Here is a 21,837-nt window from a genome sequence, read left to right as displayed (position 1 = left end):
TATTAAAATGTGTCTGATTAATGCAGATCTGTGGGTAACAAGGCTCACATATTAAATGACTTATTTTAAGGGACAGTCTGTCTCTTCTCTTCTACACTGAAACCTGACAAAAAGAATGTGTTCATTTAAATGAACTGTGCCCCATGGACTGTTCAGTTATTGGGACTCCACGTCGCTCAGGCCGCGGTGAAGGTCTCACTGTGGTGTTCTCATTGATCGACCTCCTGGTCCAGCTGCTCACTTTTTACCTGAGTTCACTTTCTGACTTCTCTTATGAAGCTGGACAGAGCACTTTTAGCTGCTGATTTTAACCTGCACATTGATGATGTCACAAACTGTGTAGCCACTGAATTTCTTAATATCACTGAATCTTTGATCTTCAAGCAACATGTTTAAAGCCCCACTCACAGGAGGGCTCACACCTGGGACCTTCATCTCTGGGACTAGATATTAATGATATCTGCTGTGAAGACCAACTGATCAGTGATCATTCATGTATTTCCTTTGATCTCTGTGTAATTGATGACCTTTCCTGTCCTAAAAGAACATTGCATGCCGGCATCATGACAGGAAATACAGCCGACCAGTTCTCAGCACACTCCTGCTGTGATTTTAATATAAATCCTCACAATGTTGAGTTTTTAACGCAGTCTTTTAATGGTCATTGCTCCACGTTACTGGACAAAGAGGCACCTTCAAAGGTTAGGACTCGGGCTACCTGCAACAGTTGTCAGTGGATAACAGAGGCTGTCTGCTGCCTGAGACCACACTGTCACAGGTCTGAACGTCTGTGGAAGTGCATCGCCTACATCTGAAAGATCTCCGGCGTTCTTTTAAAGAAGCAGTACAGGAAGCCTGGACGGCTTATTTTGCTGACCTGATTTCTTCATCAAAAAGAAATCCCAACGTTTCATAACTATTTAAAACATTGTTTCACCAGCGCTCTCCACATTACCATGTTTCACTGTTGATGACTGCAATACCTTCCTTTCCTTCTGTGTTGATAAAGTAATGACTATTAGGTCCAACATGCATCATAACTCTCATCCACTTCATGCTAGCTCCTCTCTTATTCCTACCGTCTTGAGCTCTTTCCATCCAATCAGCTCACAGGATCACAACATTGGGCCCCTTTCCTCTGCTGTTGGCTTTAGCCCACATCATTTAGGAGTAATAGTTGATAAATCATCATCTTTTGACAGCCATGTTAAGCAGGTAACCAGATCATGTTATGTCCACCTAAGAAATATAAGTAAACTGAGAACTTTAGTTTCAACTGTAGTTTCACCTCGACGACTGCCACACACTCCTCTCGTCACTCAGCAAGTCTGCGCTTAATCGCCTGCAGTCAACACAGAATGCTGCTGCAAGACTCCTCACCAGGTCTCACATTACCCCCATCCTCAGATCTCTTCATTGACTCCCCGTTGTGTGAAGGGTGAAGTTCAATATTCTCACCCTCACTCACAGAGCCCGACACGGTGAGGAAACTAAGTCACCCTTACCTGTCAACTCGCTCAGGTCAAAAAATCTAAACCTTTTGTTGCCTTCATTGGACAGGACAGTGGATAGAGTCGGGAATGATGGAAGAGAGACCGGGGAGGACATGCAGCAAAGGGCCGAAGGTCGGAGTCGAACCCAGGGCCTCTGCGTCGAGTAGTGTGCCTCTATACATGGGGCGCGTCTTAATGGCGGAGCTACACCGGCGCCACATACGGTTGTCACCTTGTGAAAGATTATTTTCTGACTTTCATTAACAGGATATGAAGACAAAGCATGGGTAGAGAGGGTCCGTCATGATGGCCTCTGCTGTGGATAACGTTCTGCTGACTTAGTTTCTCTGTGACCTCCAGAGAACATTGGGGCAGTTTGCAGAGTATGAAGCTGTGGGATAGAGGGTCAGCACCTTCAAGTCTGTGGGCAAAGTACTCGGGGAGGAGTGAAGGTAAGAAGGAGCCAGAGATCAACACAGATTGCTTTGTCATCAGCAGTGATGCAGCTACTGTACTGGACTGTTCAGTCTGAAGGAAAGGCTCTTTATAAGTTTATAAATGTTCCAATCATCATCTCTGCTTTATTACAGTCGTCGTTGGGATTCTTCTCTTTGGACCACACATGATGGAGTCCAGATGAACATAACTCAGACTGTCTTAGACCAGCATTTATATGTAGCAGGATGAGATGCATCATCCCTGCTCTGAATGTAACTGTGCTGCCCAGCGCTCTCTTGTTAGCCAATCAGCTCATGAGGCCACTCTATATAGGCAAGCACTGTGCATCTTGTCGCCCTCTTGCTCTTTGGCTCCGAGGTTCTGCCCCCTCCCTGGTTGCCTCACTTCCGGTCTCCACCGCAGCACCGGTGCAGTTCGGCGTTGTCCGCCTCAGCAGCTCACGGGGAATCCCCGTCCTGACGCTCTGTGCCGGCCGTGGTTTGCCACTGCAGCCAGGCGAGCATGAAGCTCGCCTCTCCTCCTCTCTCCCATCTGTGTGATCTTGTGCGCTGATCAAGATTGACTGGGTCGTGTGACGCGACAGAGAAACACTGCTGCTTTGCCGGGCGCTGTTTTGCTTCTCTTTGCCGGGCGCTGTTTTGCTTCTCTTTGCCTGCCGCTGTTTTGCTTGTCTTTGCCTGCCGCTGTTTTGCTTCTCTTTGCCTGGCGCTGTTTTGCTTCTCTTTGCCTGGCGCTGTTTTGCTTGTCTTTGCCTGGCGCTGTTTTGCTTGTCTTTGCCTGCCGCTGTTTTGCTTCTCTTTGCCTGGCGCTGTTTTGCTTGTCTTTGCCTGGCGCTGTTTTGCTTGTCTTTGCCTGGCGCTGTTTTGCTTGTCTTTGCCTGGCGCTGTTTTGCTTCTCTTTGCCTGCCGCTGTTTTGCTTGTCTTTGCCTGGCGCTGTTTTGCTTGTCTTTGCCTGGCGCTGTTTTGCTTGTCTTTGCCTGGCGCTGTTTTGCTTCTCTTTGCCTGCCGCTGTTTTGCTTCTCTTTGCCTGGCGCTGTTTTGCTTCTCTTTGCCTGCCGCTGTTTTGCTTGTCTTTGCCGGGCGCTGTTTTGCTTCTCTTTGCCGGGCGCTGTTTTGCTTCTCTTTGCCTGCCGCTGTTTTGCTTGTCTTTGCCTGGCGCTGTTTTGCTTCTCTTTGCCTGCCGCTGTTTTGCTTCTCTTTGCTGGCTTTATTGTAGCACGCTTCACAGCTGCCTTGCTTCGCCTTGCGTTGCTTTGCTCCTGGCATATGTGTGTCCTGACTGTATCGGGCCTATATTTATTTTAATGAGTGATAGTGGCGGGTTGGCTCACTTAATTTTAGTTATTTTCTGAATTTGGTTTCACCACCGATTTAAATGTCTTGTATGTGTTTGTTTAATTTTGCTTGTTTGTGTGATACCAACTTTGGAAAGTACTACAGCTGAAGTTCTTTTGTTGTGTCATACATTAGAATTTTGCGTACATTTGCTTTTGGTAGATTGTTTCTTTGAGTTGTTATTTTCAACTGCTTAATTTTGGTAAATTCTCTTTCTTTGTTGTTGTTCTTGGAAGCTTAATTTTGGTAAATTGTTCTTTGAGAAGTTGTGTTTTGATGTACGGTGTCCAGCCTCACTAATTTCCCTTCTCCTTTCAGGACTGGAAGCTTACGGTGGTGGTCCTGGTGTCCTGGTGGTGGTATCCCCCTCCTGTGTGCTGTGTAACCCGTGGTTTTGCTTTTTCACCATTGTGTGTGCGTGTGTGTGTGCAAGTGTCACAAACCCTCGGGTGCTCCTCTCCTGGGATTCCTCTCCCCCTCATGGTCCCACTTCCTCCCACTGGTAAGCTCCAGCCCTGCTAGGGTCCCTTCCCTCACATCCTTGTGTATATGGTGTTATTTTAAAATAAGTCAATTTTACCCCTTTTTGAAAATAAAGTATATTTGTATTTTTTTGTACCTGAACCACGTCTCATGCTCCATTTGTAAAACGAACCTGAGTGCCTTATTAACTGCACTGTGATTTAAATATCTCCCTGGGCGAAATTCCCAGGGTGGCGTTGTCAGGCTTTCCCGTAGTTAAATAAAATTAATAAATTGTACCCAACCTCACCCTTGAGTGAGGGCGTGTTTGCCGCTCGTCACATATATATCCAAGTCAAGTTACTGAGCCGTGAACATGAACACAATACTGGTGACAAGATCCTTTGTCAGCTGACCCCTTCAGTGTGATATTAAAGCCATTTTAATTACAGGGTTATTCAGACTCACAGGACTGAGAGCTGAGAACTGAGCAAATATACAGAACATGTGAGCTCAGAGGGTTATCATTTTCACACAGCTGCACACTAACCTGAGAGTTTCCAGTCTGCAGTGTGGAGTTTTTAGACCGGCAGACAGAAGAGTCACTCCTGAATCCTGCAGGTTGTTGTTACTCAGGTCCAGCTCTCTCAGAGAAGAGGACTGGGAGCTGAGGACTGAGGACAGAGCCTCACAGCTTCTCTCTGACAGTTTACAGCCACTCAGCCTGAAGAGGAATCAACAGTACATAAAAGGAAACAATGACAAGAGATAGTTGTTTTTTCTGAATAAAGTAAAACTACATTTAACATGGAGAATGATGTGTTCACGTACAGAGCTTTGTTGGAGGCTTTGACCACTGGCAGCAGCCTCAGAAGAGCCTCCTCTGAAGCAGAGTACTTCTTCAGGTCAAACACGTCCAGATCTTTTTCTGATGACAGTAAGATGAAGACCAGAGCTGACCACTGAGCAGGAGACAGTTTCTCTGTGGAGAGACGTCCTGATCTCAGGGACTGTTGGATCTGCTCCACTAGAGAACTATCCTTCAGTTCATTCAGACAGTGGAACAGATTGATGCTTTTCTCTGCAGACAGATTCTCACTGATCTTTGTCCCAATGTACTCGACTGTTTTCTTTTGGGTCTGTGAACCACTTCCTGTCTGTGTCAGCAGACCTCTCAGGAGACTCTGATTGGTTTCTAGTGAAAGACCGAGGAGGAAGCGGAGGAACAAGTCCAAGTGTCCGTTTGGACTCTGTAAGGCCTGGTCCACAGCACTCTGATAGAAACGTTTTGTTTCTCTGAACACTTTAGACCAGGTTGTTTGTTCTCCTGACAGCAGATTGACACCAGAGTTGATGAACTTCAGATGGACATGAAGAGCAGCCAGAAACTCCTGAACACTCAGATGGATGAAGCAGAACACCTTGTCCTGGTACAGTCCTCTCTCCTCTTTAAAGACCTGTGTGAACACTCCTGAGTACACTGAGGCTGCTCTGATATCGATGCCACACTCTGTCAGGTCTGACTCATAGAAGATCAGGTTTCCTTTCTGCAGCTGCTCAAAAGACAGTTTTCCCAGAGACTCAATCATCTTCTTGCTCTCTGGACTCCAGTGTTGATCTGTCTCAGCTCCTCCATCATACTTGATGTTCTTCAGTTTGGTCTGAACCACCAGGAAGTGGATGTACATCTCAGTCAGGGTCTTGGGCAGCTCTCCTCCCTCTCTGGTCTTCAACACGTCCTCCAGAACTGTAGCAGTGATCCAGCAGAAGACTGGGATGTGGCACATGATGTGGAGGCTTCGGGATGTCTTGATGTGGGAGATGATTCTGCTGGCCTGCTTCTTATCTCTGAATCTCTTCCTGAAGTACTCCTCCTTCTGAGGGTCAGTGAACCCTCTGACCTCTGTCACCATGTCAACACACTCAGGAGGGATCTGATTGGCTGCTGCAGGTCGTGTGGTTATCCAGAGGCGAGCAGAGGGAAGGAGTTTCCCTCTGATGAGGTTTGTCAGCAGCACATCCACTGAGGTGGACTCTGTGACATCAGTCAGGATCTCATTGTTGTGGAAGTCCAGAGGAAGTCGACACTCATCCAGACCGTCAAAGATGAACACAACCTGGAACTCTTCAAACCTGCAGATTCCTGCTTCTTTGGTTTCAGTGAAGAAGTGATGAACAAGTTCCACCAAGCTGAACTTCTTCTCTTTCAGCACATTCAGCTCTCTGAAGGTGAAGGGAAACATGAACTGTATGTCCTGGTTGGCTTTGTCTTCAGCCCAGTCCAGAGTGAACTTCTGTGTTAAGACTGTTTTCCCAATGCCAGCCACTCCCTTTGTCATCACTGTTCTGATTGGTCCATCTCTTCCAGGTGAGGCTTTAAAGATGTCTTCTTGTCTGATGGTTGTTTCTGGTCTGTCTGGTTTCCTGGATGCTGATTCGATCTGTCTGACCTCATGTTCATCATTGACCTCTCCAGTCCCTCCCTCTGTGATGTAGAGCTCTGTGTAGATCTGATTCAGAAGGGTTGGGTTTCCTGCTTTAGCGATCCCCTCAAACACACACTGGAACTTCTCCTTCAGGTTAGACTTCAGTTTCTGTCGGCACTCTGGAACAACAGTTCCTGAATAATCAAACAACAAATGATATCAAAGAGTGGATCCTGAAGAAAATCTCAACATTCAAGTGTGGCTTTAGAGTTTTTCCTTCTGCATCAGTTTTATTAAAGCATTTAGTGGATGACAAACAAGCTCTGATCTGATATAGATGTGTGTATCATATTTACTAAGTTTAGAAATGTAAACCTGCATTTCCTCTTTCCATCATGTTAAACCTGATTAAATCCTCTTACTGCTCTGCAGACAGTCAGCCAGCTCCTCCTGATTTATTCTCCTCAGGAAGTGCAGAGTGATCTTCACAAATGCATCTCTGCTGCTCCTCTGATCTTCATCATCACCATCCAACACCTCATCATCCTCCCTCTGACTCTCTAAGCATGCTGGGTAATCTGAACTCAGAACCCTCTGGACTCTCTTCAGCTCGTTCTTCACAAATGTGACGATGTTCTCCTCCAGCAGCTGGAACAGAATCAGACTCTGAACATGAATATAAAGTGGTAGAACACAACATGTGATCCATCAGTCAGTCTGAAGGCCTGCTGCTCAAACAGAACAGCATGGAGACTGAATGATGGTTTGGCATTTAGCCTGTAGTTAATGTAGTTCATTGTAAACAGTGTGTTGTACACACCTTAAATGTGGAGTCCAGGTCTGTCTGATGCTGCTGGGCTGACTGATCACTGTGAACCTCTGAGCTCTGCTGAACTCTGTGGAGAAAACATCAAGTTTAAGGACAATTAATGACACAGCTGACTGATAGAGGGAGTGAGCTGTGGGGTCTGACCATGAGGGCTGGGTCAGTGGGAGGGGTCTGGGTCATTTGACCCAGATAGTTTGCTTTGACATACTTGTCATTAAACTGATATAGCCGACTAAAATGTTTCTTTGCAAACCAAAAAAAAACACGTGCAGGCCTGAATATTACTCAGCCCTTCTCCTGTGTGTTTGTCTCCATCACTGCCAGAAAGAAATGATGGTGTCTCATGAATGTTGGCTTCAATGACAAACAGTGTGCACCAGAAACACGAGGCGGCTCACCGTGCCCCTCTTCTCCTCTATGTTCTGTGGTTAGCTCTTGATAAGTTGCTAACTGGTGCTTGCAGACGACACTGATGATGGTTAACTTAGTAGAGGTTGGTTGCGTTAGCGTATTCACTAGAAACCAGTAGCAGAGACGTCGCAGGCATCTGCTAAGGGATTAGACAGTGGTGTCGTTGTCAGATGGAAGTACCGCTGTCCGCTTCACAGACACGTCCGCGTATGTGGTGAAGTCATTAACCGATCCTTAACAGTTATACTTCGGAGTGGCGGGGGCTTCATTTCCAACCCTGGTGTCAATAAAAGTAGCGAGACGTGTGTAGCCCAATGTAACAGAGTAGAAGTACATATTTTTTTATCGCAAATTTACCAGAGTAACAGTAAAAAGTATTCTACGAAAAACAAGTACTCTTAGAAGTACAATTATTTGAAAAAATTACTCAAGTACATGAAACAGATTCAGTGTAACACGTTACTACCCACTACTGCACACAACGGATGGATGGATGGACCCAAATACAAATCCTCTACGGAGCAGGGCAGACATACTTTGACCATGATTATTCCCCAGAGTTACAAAAGAAGAGAACGCAGGTGAGGGGTGTAATTAAACAATTAAAGCAGAAAAACATTAATGCCAAATGCATCTACCCGGCACAATTAAAGGACGTCCACTGAGTCTGGGGAAATAACCTACCCGAAGCTCTCAGTTGCCCCTCCAGGAACTTGATATTCAGGTCTGAGTGGACCAGAGGGAGAAGACGGAAAGGGAGCTGAGCTGCAGGTGAAGCAGCGTAGGTGAGACATGAAGGAGAGACCCGGCAGTGCTATCGAGCACGGATGCTAAGTCTTTCTTCTGCGGGGCTGAGTGACCCCACTGCATGCCCAGTTTAACTTCTTGGAGTTCAAAACTTTCAATGTTACGATGAGAATCCCAGGTTTCATTATAATGGATGGGACTTAAATATGAGCCGCTGAGTAGGGACCGCTCTGAGACCCAGGCGACAGCAGCGCTGACACTGTCTATGTCCCCAATGGAGGAGCTGTCACTGTCTTCTGCCCAGGTTACACCAGGAGCTGGTTTGTGTTTAGGTTGCTGGTAACTGAACAAAATAATATCCCAAACCAGTTTGGTAGGCAGAAGCTCATTTTACGTAGCTTTTTCTACTTTGTTTGTTTTTCTCTGAGTTGTTGGATTATTTTATTTTAGAGGTCGACCGATTGATCGTTTTGGCCGATTAATCGGCCCCGATAAACTATAATCATCGGCGGATCTGGGCTCCGATAGTGGCCGATGGCTGTGCAGCCCCAGGCAGGGGCGTACCTCGCGTGCAGTCGCTTTTTTAATGAAGAACCTCGGTCTTGATATGTCAAAACCTTCTGCAATCAAGCAGTGTGATATTTTTACTTGAGGACGCAAGACTGGCACTAAAACAACTCCGCCAAGTCCACCGAGCGACACAGAAGCTAACATGGCTAACATAGCTGAAGTGTTAAAGGAGCTGAAATCACTCCAAGCGGACTTCGGAACAAAGTTGGACAATATCGACACCCGTCTGACTGATATGGCGAACTCAATGGCTGCGCTGGAAGGTAAAGTGACAGACGTAAAAAGGGATGTTTCCACCAACGCAGCACATATTGAAGAAGCTGAAAGCCGCATACACGAGACCGAAAAAATACTTGAAAAGGCAGAAGCTGCTCTAGACTCGGCCACGAAGAGAATCTCATATCTCGAGTCTAAAACAGAAGATCTGGAGAACCGGGGCAGAAGTGAGAACCTCCGGCTTTTTGGTATAAGAGAAGGAGCTGAGGGCCAACAAACACTGCTCGACTTCATTAACGACATGTTACCGAGATGGCTAAGGCTGAACCCTAACAGATCGTTTACATTGGAGAGGGTGCACCGTACACTAGCATCGGGGAAGCCCAACCAAAACAGAGCGGTCCTGGTTCGCTTTTTAAAGTTCCAGGAGAAGGAGTTCGTCTATCGAGAGGCAAAGCGAAGATATTAAACATGACGGGGTCAAGTTATCATTTGCAGAGGATCTCTCGGCAGAGACTGTTTGCATCCGACGGGATTTAACCCGGTAACGAAGCTGTTTGTTGACATAAACGCCTTCCGTGGATTCCAGCATAACCCATGCAGGCTGAGAGTACTGCACGGAGGTAAGATCCATCTCTTCTCAACACCACAGGAGGCTGAAAAGTTCTGCAAAAACATTCCACAAGCAACAGCAGCTACACGTGACCCGTGAACTCAAAATGATGCGGTACTGAAGACCACAACATAATATTAGGACTCCAACTGAGAAACAGCTAATTAGCTGTGACTATCAGGAGGTGTAGATGGGAGTCCAAGTACTTCAAAGTGAGCTGTTTTGAGTTGAGTTTCGAACACACACATATATATACCAGGTTCTTTCGTAAGTATATACATACCTTTTGCTGTTTTCAAGTGTGCTTATTTAAACACAACTCTGTGTAGTGCATATAATGGGTTGCTAATATTTACATATTTTGTAGCCGATGTTTGGTCCGGTATACATTTTGTTAATATGGTTGTACTGTATTACCGATATTTTATCATTCAAAAGGGAGAAATTACTAAGCCATTTTGAAAGTGTACGGTTGACGGACACTGGTTGATATTGAGGGCTTGGGTTGGGCTACGCTGACTAGTTGCTCCTCAAATTGTGGATCAGCGTCCCCCAAAGTTACTTAAGGGGAAAGATGTGCATTTCAGTTTGGGAAATGCTAAGATTGAGGGAGGGATTGTTCAGACTATTGTTTGTGTGTGTGTGTGTGTGTGTGTGTGTGTGTGTACTTGCATTTTATTCATCATTATCATATTTTTATTTATTTTTTTACAATTCCATAACTTCACCCCATGCTGAGATAGTGATTTATGGAGAAAACAAAACAGAAAAGTAGTTTGAACATTAATATTTCAAGCTGGAATGTCCGTGGAATGAGAAAACTAGCCAAAATGAAACAAGTATTAAATAGGGTAAAATATCTTAAATCTAAAATAATATTCCTACAGGAATCACATTTAGTTTCCTCAGACATTATTTGATTAAAAGATGGCCAGGTCAAGTATTTCATGCTTGTTTTAGTAGTCATGCAAGGGGAGTTGTCATTCTCATACACAATTCAATACCATTTCAACTTTCAAAAACCATTCAAGACCCATCCGGAAGATATATTATTGTTCAAGGTAATATCCTGACACTAAAATTAAATCTTATAAATGTCTATGGCCCTAACGACGACAACCCATTGTTTTTTGAAAGACTATTTTTAACTGTGTCAGCTTTGGAAGGACTTTACATTATGGGAGGAGATTTTAATTGTGCCCTAGATCCAGTGTTAGATAGATCCACCCAAATAGATACAACTCATGTACAAACCAGGAAAACTCTGATTAATTATATAAAAGACCTAGGAATGATTGAAGTGTGGAGGACACAAAACCCAAACAGAAGTATACTCCTGTTACTCAAGCTCGTATAAAAGTCATTCACGCATTGATTATTTTTTAGTCTCTGTGGAATTCATGTCTAATGTCAAAAAATGCTGGTACAATAGTATTGTAATTAGTGATCATGCAGCAGTTTCTATGGAGATCCAATTAGGTAGGATTGAGCAATGCCCGAGAAGGTGGAGGTTACAAGTTTTTTTATTACAAGATCCAACCTTTGTTCAATTTGTGGAAAGTTGCATTGATAAATATTTAGAACTAAATAAAGGTGAAACCACGGCCAGCATTAGATGGGAGCATTTAAAGCTTACATAAGAGGTGAAATTATTAGTTACACAAGTTCTAAAACCAAACAACACAACCAAGAATTACAAGCACTAGAAAACCAGATTAAAAACGCAGAGACTGAAATTTATAATAACAATGACCCTGAAAAGTTACATAATCTGTCTATCATGAGAGCTCATTACGATAAATTAACAACTGACAGAGTAGCTAAAAGTCTAATGTGGATGAAACAAACATATTACGACCAAGGGGAAGAAGCAGGGAAATTGTTGGCCTGGAGAATAAAGAAAACGCAAGCTGAAAGAACAATTAATAGTATAAAGTCAACATCCGGCAATTTAACTGTAGAACCATCAGAGATAAATGACCATTTTAAAACTATTATAAATTACTATACAAATCTGAATATACAGGAAATATAGAGGCTCAAAAAACCTTCCTTGACCAGTTGCAATTTCAGACTCTATCAGATGATGAAAAAATAACATTGGATAGTCCATTAACAACAGCAGCAGACCTTTGTGAAGCTATAGGGGATATAAATATCGGTAAAGCACCCGGACCGGATGGATGACCTATAGAGTTTTATAAAACATTTAAAAAACAACTTTCAAGGCCACTTCTTGACATGTATGAAGAATCGTTTATTTTAGGAACGCTCCCACACTCACTAAGATTAGCAACAATAACCCTAATACTAGACAATTCCCCGTTGGGAAATCGCGAGAGTGGGCTGTGCTGCGCTGCATGTCTGTGTGCGCGTGTGAACCCCACGTACATTGATATTATGATTTGATTTTTTGAATTGGATTTTTGAAAAAGAAAGTTTCATTTTTTTCACACAGCCCCATTCATTGTCAATGAGGATTGCCAATGCTATGATACTATACTACAATGCAATGCTACAATGTATTCATTTCACAACCTACCATTCATTCTCAGCGTCTTCATCTATGGTATTTCTGTCTGTCTGTCTGTGTGTGTGTGTCTGTCGTCTGTCTGTGTATGTGTCTGTGTGCGTGTGTGCATGTGTGTCTGTTGTCTGTCTGTCTGTCTGTGTTTGTGTGCATGTGTGTGTCTGTGTGTGTCTGTCGTCTGTCTGTCTGTCTGTGTGTGTGTGCATGTGTGTGTCTGTGTGTGTCTGTCGTCTGTCTGTCTGTCTGTCTGTCTGTCTGTGTGTGTGTGTCTGTCGTCTGTCTGTGTATGTGTCTGTGTGTGTGTGTGTGTGTGTGTGTGTGTCTGTTGTCTGTCTGTCTGTCTGTGTGTCTGTCTGTCTGTGTGTCTCTGTGTGTGTGTCTGTCATCTGTCTGTCTGTCTGTCTTGTGTGTGTGGTTGTGTGCATGTGTGTGTCTGTGTGTGTCTGTCGTCTGTCTGTGTATGTGTCTGTGTGTGTGTGTGTGTGTGTCTGTTGTCTGTCTGTCTGTCTGTGTGTGTGTGTGTGTCTGTCGTCTGTCTGTGTATGTGTCTGTGTGTGTGTGTGTGTGTGTGTGTGTCTGTTGTCTGTCTGTCTGTCTGTGTGTGTGTCTCTGTGTGTGTGTCTGTCATCTGTCTGTCTGTCTGTCTTGTGTGTGTGGTTGTGTGCATGTGTGTGTCTGTCGTCTGTCTGTCTGTCTGTCTGTCTTGTGTGTGTGTCTGTGCATGTGTGTGTCTGTGCGTGTCTGTCGTCTGTCTGTCTGTCTGTGTGATTTACATTGGAGTGAATGGAGCAGTTGAGCGCTACTCTTGTCGGTTACAGGCAGATAAATCAAAAACCATAAGTCCTACTGATAAAGTAGACAGATTGGGAGAAAGAAGACAAGTGTGGCTACAACTTTGTGAAAAATCACTGTTCTACTGTGTAATTTGTGGCTGGGGTCGTCACGGAAAGAGAGAATTTCTGAGAGTTTTTTTGAGTCTGAATAATTAATTGGCCCAGTTGATCTCGGTTGCCGCGGTGATGGTTGTCGGAAAGCCCTAGAAACGGCCTGTGACCACAGCTGGTGTCTGTGACAGCTGATCTGAGCGTGATTTCTGGCTCACATTTAGGACGTCAAACTACTGCCATTTCTTCAAAACCAAACATGATATCGGCAAAATTTCTTCACCATCAAGCCAGAAAGGCCTTAAAGAACACAGACATAAGTTTTTGTGGTCCTAGCTTCTAAAATGTGGTAATAGGAGCGAGTTAAAAACAGGTGCACTTTCGAAAATCCTGGAAAATCCTCCTCCCGATTAACATTGGAGTAAATGGAGCAGTTGAGAGCTACTCTTGTCGGTTAGGGGCAGATAAATCAAAAACCGTACATCCTACTGATAAAGTAGACACATTGGGAGAAAGAAGACAAGTGTGGCTACAACTCTGTGAAATCACAGTTCTACTGTGTAATTTGTGGCTGGGGTCGTCAGAGAAAGAGAGAATTTCTGAGAGGTTTTTTTGAGTCTCCCCACTCTGTCAGTAAGCTCTGCACGAACATTCCGCAATACACACCCATTATAAATCCTGAATTTTTCCAAAATAACTCACCATCTTTAAAGGGTCACCGTTCAAAAACGAAACATCGTAGGAAAAAAATACAACTTAAATAGACAAGACCCGTGCCTACATTTTAAAGTTTGAATGGTGTTTCTAGGTGAACGTAGGCCAGAGCAGGAGATGTTTGAAAAACGTCGCAGATTTGCGAGTTTTTTGTACCTCGTCCCATTCATTCCTTATGCTGACGCGAAAAATTAATATTCTGGAGATAAAAATAATAGCACACCGAGTCCGACCGAGCCGCACGTTTTGATATATTTTTTGTTTGTGTGCGCTCAAAGCTGCGGGGCAAGAAAACGGACGAAAAACAGGGGGAAGAATAATAAAAAGAGGCCCGGGGAATAACAATAGTGGGCTGTGCTTCTGGATATAAAATTAATAATTCAAAATCAGTATTAATGTTTCTTAATAAAGAGGAAAGACATAATCCCGTAGTAAATACTCCTTTTATGACAACTACTGAAGGTTTTAAATACCCAGGTGTTAAAATCACTCCTGAACTAGATGGAATAATCCCAGCAAATTATGACCCCCTGGTAGACAAGGTGACAGGAACATTGAACCGATGGTCCAGCTTGCCTATCTCCATGATCGGACGAATTAATATCTTAAAAATGACTATTTTACCTACATTTTTATATTATTCCAAACACTCCCATTGCCACTACCAAACATGTTCTACGATAAACTTAACAAAATATTCAGTCAATTCATTTGGAATGACAGACAGGCTAGACTCCGCCTTAAACTATTATACCTTCCTTATGAGAGGGGAGGGCTTCAACTCCCCAATCTTAGATGGTACTACATGGCTGCCCAGCTGACTTCAGCATCATATTACTTTTGCACCACAGCATCTCCAGCTTGGGTAAGCATTGAGCAAAAGTCCATTCCAGATCTTCCACTAAATGTATATCTATACTCTTCAGATACCAAGACATTGAAAAAAGTAAGAAAAAATCCCTTTCTTAAAAATACAATTTCAGTTTGGCATGCTGCACACAGACATGTAGGTGATATGCCTGTACTGTCGCAATTTACTCCTATTTGGGGTAATAAGCAGTTTACACCTGGCAGAAAGCATGGAGGATTTGGGTCATGGTTTTTAAAAGGTATTCAGAAAATGAAGGACCTTTATGTAGATGGTGTTTTACTTTCTTTTAATCAATTATGTGAGAGATATCAAATCCCCAAAAACATTTCTTCAAATATTTACAGTTAAAAAGCTTCATTTCATCTAAATATGAACAGATTATGTATATTCCACCTTTATCAAAACTTGAGGAGATAACACTTGGAAATTTGGGAGGGAAGAGCCACCTATCTAAATATTACAGCATATTGGTGGCATACACAAAAGATTCAACACTTGATAAACTAAATGCTTGGAAAACTGATATACAGGAAGATATCGATGAGGCGGACTGGAATGAGGCTTGTTTAAAAGTGCAAAAGCAGACAATAAATACATGGTTTAAATTACTTCAATATAAATGGTCGATGAGAACGTACATAACCCCTGTCAAACTCCACCACATGTCTGATACTATTCCAGATGTCTGTACTAAATGTTCAAATGAGAAAGGCACTCTTTTTCACTGTCTATGGGAATGTCCAAAGATTCAAATTTTCTGGAAGGATGGTACAAAATGTTTATCAGAGATGTTTAACACCAGAATCCCCTTAAATGTCAAACTCTGTGTGCTTGGAATATATCCAGAGGACTTTATACAAACACAGAAGCGGACTAAAATTCTGGACTTTGGACTTCTACATGCCAGGAGAGCTATTGCTCTGTGTTGGAAGAGTATGGACGCTCCATCATTGAAAATGTGGATAAAGGAACTTACGAACTCTATCGGTCTGGAAAGACTAACTTACTTAAAGGCAAGCGGAGAGACTTTGTGCAGCTCTGGGAACCACACATGAACATAATAGAAACCTGGAATGTAAGCTTCACCTGAAAAGAAATTGTAAAATGTAGCATCTAAATGTATTTATTATTTATTTTATTTATTTTATCTTCTATATTATTATTATTATTATTGTTGTTATTATATATATATATATATATATATATATATATATATATATATATGTTTATTTTATTTTATTTTCTGAAATTTATATTTTATTATTATTATTATTATTATGATTATTATTATTATTACCTTATTTCATATCTATGCAAGTTGAGCGTGAGTGTGTAAGGGTGTGTATGCAGGAGTGTGCAATGTTGGCATTTTTGGTCTTCAACGGTCGAATTGTTATTGAACGTTGCTTTGTTGTAATGATATAATAAGAAAATGGCAATAAACATATTGGGGGGAGAAAAACTAATGGGATCATATGTGATCATTTGAGGGGCACTTTTGCTGAAAATATAAGTTTGCGTGAGCAACTCCCGAGGGTACTGTTAACAACTGTTAGGAAACCATGAAATGCCACTCGTACGTGGAGACCGTGAGAGGGGTGGGTGGGGGCTAAACCTTTGCTGTACCGGGGAACAGCTGACAAGTTGTCCGTGATTCATATTATATCTGACTCGTTTCAGTTTATTTCTCCCCTCAAAAGTTATCTCTGGAATATAACGTAACAATATCAGCTCTCCACGATACAAGACAGGCAGGCAGGGAGGAAAATAAATCATTTAACTGTTACTTAGATTACTTACCAATGTGGCGTTCTCTCTTCTAAATAATCCAACCACGTAACGTCAACTGTCCATTCATGACATGAAATCACACTTTTTATGATCCTCCTCACTCCGGTAATGTGCACAAACACTAATAGTTTGTAAGAGTGGTATTTAAAAATGTAACGGGACGCGCAGCATCTGGCCTGATATACGCCACGGAGCGCATCGACATGTACACAGATCCAACATGTTTCCAACGATGTAATCCAGCAGATCACACTCAGGAAACTCTCTGTACTTATTATCAAAGTCCAAGTGGCAAAAACGGGTTTATTAAAAACCTGCGTTTGCATAAGGCTGCTGTAGGAGTAAAGCACGTCACGACGTCAACACAAACTGTTGTGAACAACAATGTGTAGGTCAAGTTAAAGGGAAAGAGCCAGAGACTGACACAGGGGCGATACATTCGCTTTCTATATAAGATTCTGATGGTAACTTCTTTGATGCTACTTGAGTTGTTTCTGCTGAATTAGTGTTTCTATTTTTTTCTCCCAAATATGCCAGAAAGCTTCCGTGATGATAATAACCATTCATTTGTAACTTTAGTGAAACTTTACTTTATCAGAAAGATTTTTATTAAACCAGCAACTTTAAGAAAACAACTGCAGCATCATTTCAATTTAAAAAGGATTAATAAAGTGCAACTTTAATCATTCATGTAGATTGAAATAAATATTAGTTATCTATCTATCTATCTATCTATCTATCTATATATATATACACATTATCTATTTGATAGCCTATTTAGTAAATAGCTGTATTGAATTGATTGACATGTTTCTTGTTTCTTACATTAGACGGCAGCTGGAGGAAACACAGTCCCTCTATGGGACTGTTTTGCTGAGGAAAGGATGTGGGCACAACAAATTGAGTTAGATGTTCATCTGCAGATTATATTTTCTTTACTACTTATTTTATTTATGTAGGTATTCATTACTCTTTGAGATTCATGTTGTGTTCCAGATTTATGTTTTTATTTTGTTATTTATTTGACACAGACTTTCAGTTCAACAGTTATGTGTAAGGATGTGTAATAAAGATAAAGATTGTTCATTTAAAATAGTTTTTTTTTTTTCGTGGGGTAGGGAGATATCGGCCGATTAATCGGCTACAGACTTTTTCCTTGTACAAACTATCGTTATTATGTCGACCTTTAAAAAATCCACTATCGGTCGACCTCTAGTTTATTTCACCTCGAGATTAACTCTGGGCCGCTGTTATTTCTTCATACTTTAGTTTTACCTGACTTTATGTGCCTTCCTAGAAAGAAACTGAGAAGGGAGTACACTAAAATGTTTCAAACAACAGATACATGGATAGCCTAAACTGCTTTAGTTAAACTGTTAAGGACATAAGCAGCCCAATTAAGAAAGTCATCTTGAAAAGATGCAGTGGTCTATAGCAATGATCGAGGAGACAGAAAGGCAGTGGCCCCATGTCTAAGAAATGTACTACTCTTTTGGTAATGATGGATGTATTACGCTTGGTGGATGTCTGGCGTCACTTCCACCCCAGAGAAAAAAGTTTACTTTCGTGTCACAAGTTCATAGCAGCTATTGTAGGCTGGACAGGTTCTTGGTGGAACAGACACACGGGACTAGTGAAGGCAATATAGAACCCATTACTATTTCAGACCATTTATTTGGTAAACAAGAGACCAAGAATCTGTTTGAAAATCTTGATGTCAACAAAACAGAAAGGAGGTTTGGGTCTACCCAACCTAGAACTCTACTACTGGGCAGCTTCATGCAGCGGGGGCACGGGTAGTCACAGCTCTAGAGACTGGATGAGTTTCTATTGAACACAATTCCTTACCAGGAATATCACTATCTACCCTGCCAGTTCTCAGTGAACAGTCTCAGAAAAATAATCTGGATACATTGAAAGTCTGGATCTCATTTTAAAGCAGTTGAAGGGGGCTGTGGCTCTGTCATGGGCCATGCCCATACTAGGAGATGTAGAGTATCTGTCTGAACACGGCGCAGCAACAAAGAAAAAACAAATATCCCAAAAGGCTAATGTTCAGACACATCAGATAAAACTACATATTAAAGAACAACGGAAGATGACGCCTGGGAATACAAGTGTCCTGGATGTCACCGAGGGGTTGGAAGCCAGTTATGGAAAGAACTTGATTGGAAGGTGAAAATGAGGTTCTTTAGGACCCCACTAATAGCTTGTGTTTTTAAAAACAATTCTACCAATAAATGCTGGAGAAACTGAGATATGGTGGGTGACCATACCCATATACTGTGGGACTGCCTGACAATAAAGACATTTGGAGAAGTGTCGAAGAAGAGATTGAGTAAATCTTGGAAACAGACACCCCCCTGGACCGGCTGTTCAGTTAAAACACTTGTTAACTATGGACCAACGTTATATTCTGCACATTCTGTTGATGATCACAAGAAAAACTATTACTATTAATCGTATGAAGCCTAATCCTCCCTCACTTGACCAATGGTTACAAAAAGTCAAACATGTCGACACAATGGAGCACATGACCGTCCTGCTACAAGTGACGCTGCCTACCTTTAAAAGGAGACGGACAGCAGTTACTAACTACTTCAGTTTGGACTCTTCTGGTTTATTATTTCAATGTGAATTTCAGTAGATCTATATAGGTAGGTATGTATGTGTCAATTTATGTACGTGTGTGTGCATATGTATAATTACATGTATCTCTGTAGGGGTGTAGGTGTGCATGTGTACCTACAGTATGTATGTTTGTGTATGAATATACTTATAGGTCACAATGTGTAACTACTAAGCATATGCTCCCCCCGGTACGTTGTTGTTAAAAAATGTAACTAAGTAACTTTGACTTTAAGTACATTTTAAACAAGCTACTTTTCACTTTGACTTGAGTACATTTTTAGACTGGTAATTTTGTACTTGTACTTAAGTAGGATTTCATCAAAGTAAGAGTATTTTTACTTGAGGAGAATATTTCAGTTCTCTTTCCAACTCTGCAGGTGACTGTTGTACAGGTGAACGCTGTGATGTCACCGCTGAAACAATTTACTGATGAGTAACAGAACACACTATGAAGCTCTGGACCAGGACATGAGTCTATTCTCAGCAGAGTCAGAACATTAATTTTTTGATTCTTACCTTCCATCAGCAGGATGTCCAACTTTAAAGGCAATAAGGCGACCCATAGACCGGTCACTCTTCATGGACACACAGCTGGGTCCAGGAGAGTCTGGTCTCTGCTGCTGCATCCTGATACAAACAAACAACATTTTTTGTTACAGTGAGCTGTTGTTAGCCTGTTCAGCAGCAGGTGTGACCGTCCGAAAGCCTCAGCTGGATAAACTCAAACTCCTCCTTTAACTCGTCTGAATAACTCAAAGTTCTTCATGACAATCACACTTTCAAACTAAAGAGAAGATCTTTCTTAATGTGCAAAAGTTAGTTTAAAAACAGGCAACATGGTCATAAAATAATCTAAAGAATAATATTTTATATTCATATTGATTTGATAAATTCTTACCTTCCATCAGCAGGATGTTCAACTTTAAAGCTAATAGGTTTACCCATAGACCAGTCACTCTTCATGGACACACAGCTGGGTCCAGGAGAGTCTGGTCTCTGCTGCTGCATCCTGATACAAACAAACAACATGATTAGTTACAGTGAGCTGTTGTTCACCTGTTCAGCAGCAGGTGTGACAGTGAGTGTGAGTGATGATGGTGCAGTGATGTGAGTGCTGAGCTGTGACATGGAGGAGAGTCATGGACACTTAGAGATCCTCATCTCACCTCAGAGCTTCATGTTCCCCACACAGAGAGCTTTTAGAGGGAGGGGCTCCCTCCTCTGTGTCCTCACACTGATCCATAGCAGAGCGCCCCCTGCTGGCAGAGCTGCACTCTGAGCAGAAGCAGCACATTGATCAATAAAGAATGATTACAGCTTCACATGAAACTATTCACAATGAGCTTCACAGTAAAACACGTGGTACACCTGAACGCATCACTGACAATGATGTCATCATATCACATGTTACAGCACACTCACACTGTGTACTTTTACTGCTCATACTTTAAGTCCATGTAGCTGATAATACTTTGAGCTTTTACTGCAGCACAGACTGTGAAGACTTCCTGAACATCACACTGATTCTGTCATGATTTGTATGTTTGACACGTTAATAATAATCGATGACGTTCCCTCAGTTTCACTCACTGCTGTCTTTTAAGGTGTAACTTTGCCGATTTTCAACCTCAGTCCTATCATGCTATTATGGTACAACAAAAATAATCTGTGCCTTTGGAGGACGCTATCCGCTTCTCTGGAAAACCTCCACCAGACTACGTAAAACGTGTCATCTAGCAGACTCCAGGGAGCCTGCTAAACTTCACTTCCTCAATCCAGGACGCCGCCTCCTTTGATCGCCTGCAGCAATCAATGTCCTTGACTGGAAATAAGGACTGTTTCACTCCAGCGTCTCTTCCTCTTGCTCTCCTTACACTTCAGTACAACGCAGGTGAGCACCATGATGCTCTGTTTTTGTCTTGTTTGTCGATATATTTGGGAGGACTCTAAGGAGGGAATTCACTAAAGGATTGCACGGCTTTTGTGCCCACTAAACCTGTGCAAATGACATAAAGACTCTGCCTCATACTCCAATGCACGTCAAAGTGCGCTGCAGAGCAAACAGCGTCTCTGTGCTTCGGAGCCGTTTGCGTGTATTTCAATGAGTCATGTTATGCAAACATTGGGGGCAAATTTGTCCCTTTTTCTATCCCTCGTGGCAAAAAGCACCTAGTTCACAGACGCCAGCGCTGAGCAGGTGGTGGGAGCTGCGGTGCAGTATCATAAGGGCTGTCAGGCTCAGAGTTTACACTGATCATGGCGACAATTCCACCTTTTGTGTGATCAAAAATTGTACTTGTCTCTAAAAACAAGTTAATAATATTGTGTCATTATTATTATAATCGGGGGACCAATCAGTCTGGGGCTGTGCGAGTCTCAACCACGGCACACGGGCACACTTTGTCCACATGTCCTGAGCCTTTACGCAGGAAGGGGATTATTATGTGGATGGACTATACGCTGCTGCTGCGCGCTCATTTTAAAAACATAAAGCTGCGTTACAGAGAGTAAGTAAACACCTGTCGAGTCTGGGCTTTACAGTAAGCTGTTCAAAGAGCTGCCCCTCCTCTCCCGTCTCCTCATGCAGTCGAGGTCCGTCAGTGTGTGCGCAGCTGAGAGCGCAGCACCGCCCAGCAGAGAGTGGAGCTGCAGACAGCTTCTCTCCACAATCAGACACAAAACAAGAGCAAACTGCACAGATCTGTGAAACTTCATGGGCGAGTTTGCGCTTGAATATCATCAGGGCGATGTGCTTAGTGAATCGGACCCTGAGACCAGTTAATTACCCCCTATGTTTACCAACTGTTCTGGTCGAAGGAACGAACATAACAAAAAGGTAGACTTCTCGCGCAGAC

The 21,837-nt window shown here is 42.6% G+C and overlaps 1 protein-coding gene across 1 annotated transcript; it reads right to left on the bottom strand.

Moving 5' to 3' along the window:
• Positions 1–661: 661 nt before the first annotated feature.
• On the bottom strand, positions 662–19,990 carry LOC138609472 (NLR family CARD domain-containing protein 3-like). Its single transcript, XM_069682107.1, has 6 exons — positions 19,881–19,990; positions 19,499–19,609; positions 6,996–7,071; positions 6,598–6,790; positions 4,586–6,369; positions 662–718 (listed from the first exon to the last, which is right to left on the bottom strand). The coding sequence occupies exons 1-6, from the start codon at positions 19,988–19,990 to the stop codon at positions 662–664; spliced, it is 2,331 nt and encodes a 776-aa protein (XP_069538208.1).
• Positions 19,991–21,837: the final 1,847 nt, after the last annotated feature.

The sequence above is a fragment of the Semicossyphus pulcher genome, unplaced genomic scaffold (genome assembly GCF_022749685.1).
Source record: "Semicossyphus pulcher isolate SPU_LCO1_2020_fin unplaced genomic scaffold, fSemPul1.0.p SCAF_5, whole genome shotgun sequence".
Classification (NCBI taxonomy): domain Eukaryota; kingdom Metazoa; phylum Chordata; class Actinopteri; order Labriformes; family Labridae; genus Semicossyphus; species Semicossyphus pulcher.
Note: the sequence above shows the minus strand (reverse complement) of the source record. Positions and strands in the feature narration are given on the sequence as shown.

Bases quoted from the DNA above. Each gene is read 5' to 3' on its own strand.
- LOC138609472 (XM_069682107.1), bottom strand. From the start codon at position 19,990: ATGCAGCAGCAGAGACCAGACTCTCCTGGACCCAGCTGTGTGTCCATG. The intron at 7,072-19,498 runs GTAAGAATCAAA...TTTTCTCCACAG, and splicing joins GGACATCCTGCTGATGGAAG to AGTTCAGCAGAGCTCAGAGG. The intron at 6,791-6,995 runs GTGTGTACAACA...ACATTTGTGAAG, and splicing joins ACCTGGACTCCACATTTAAG to AACGAGCTGAAGAGAGTCCA.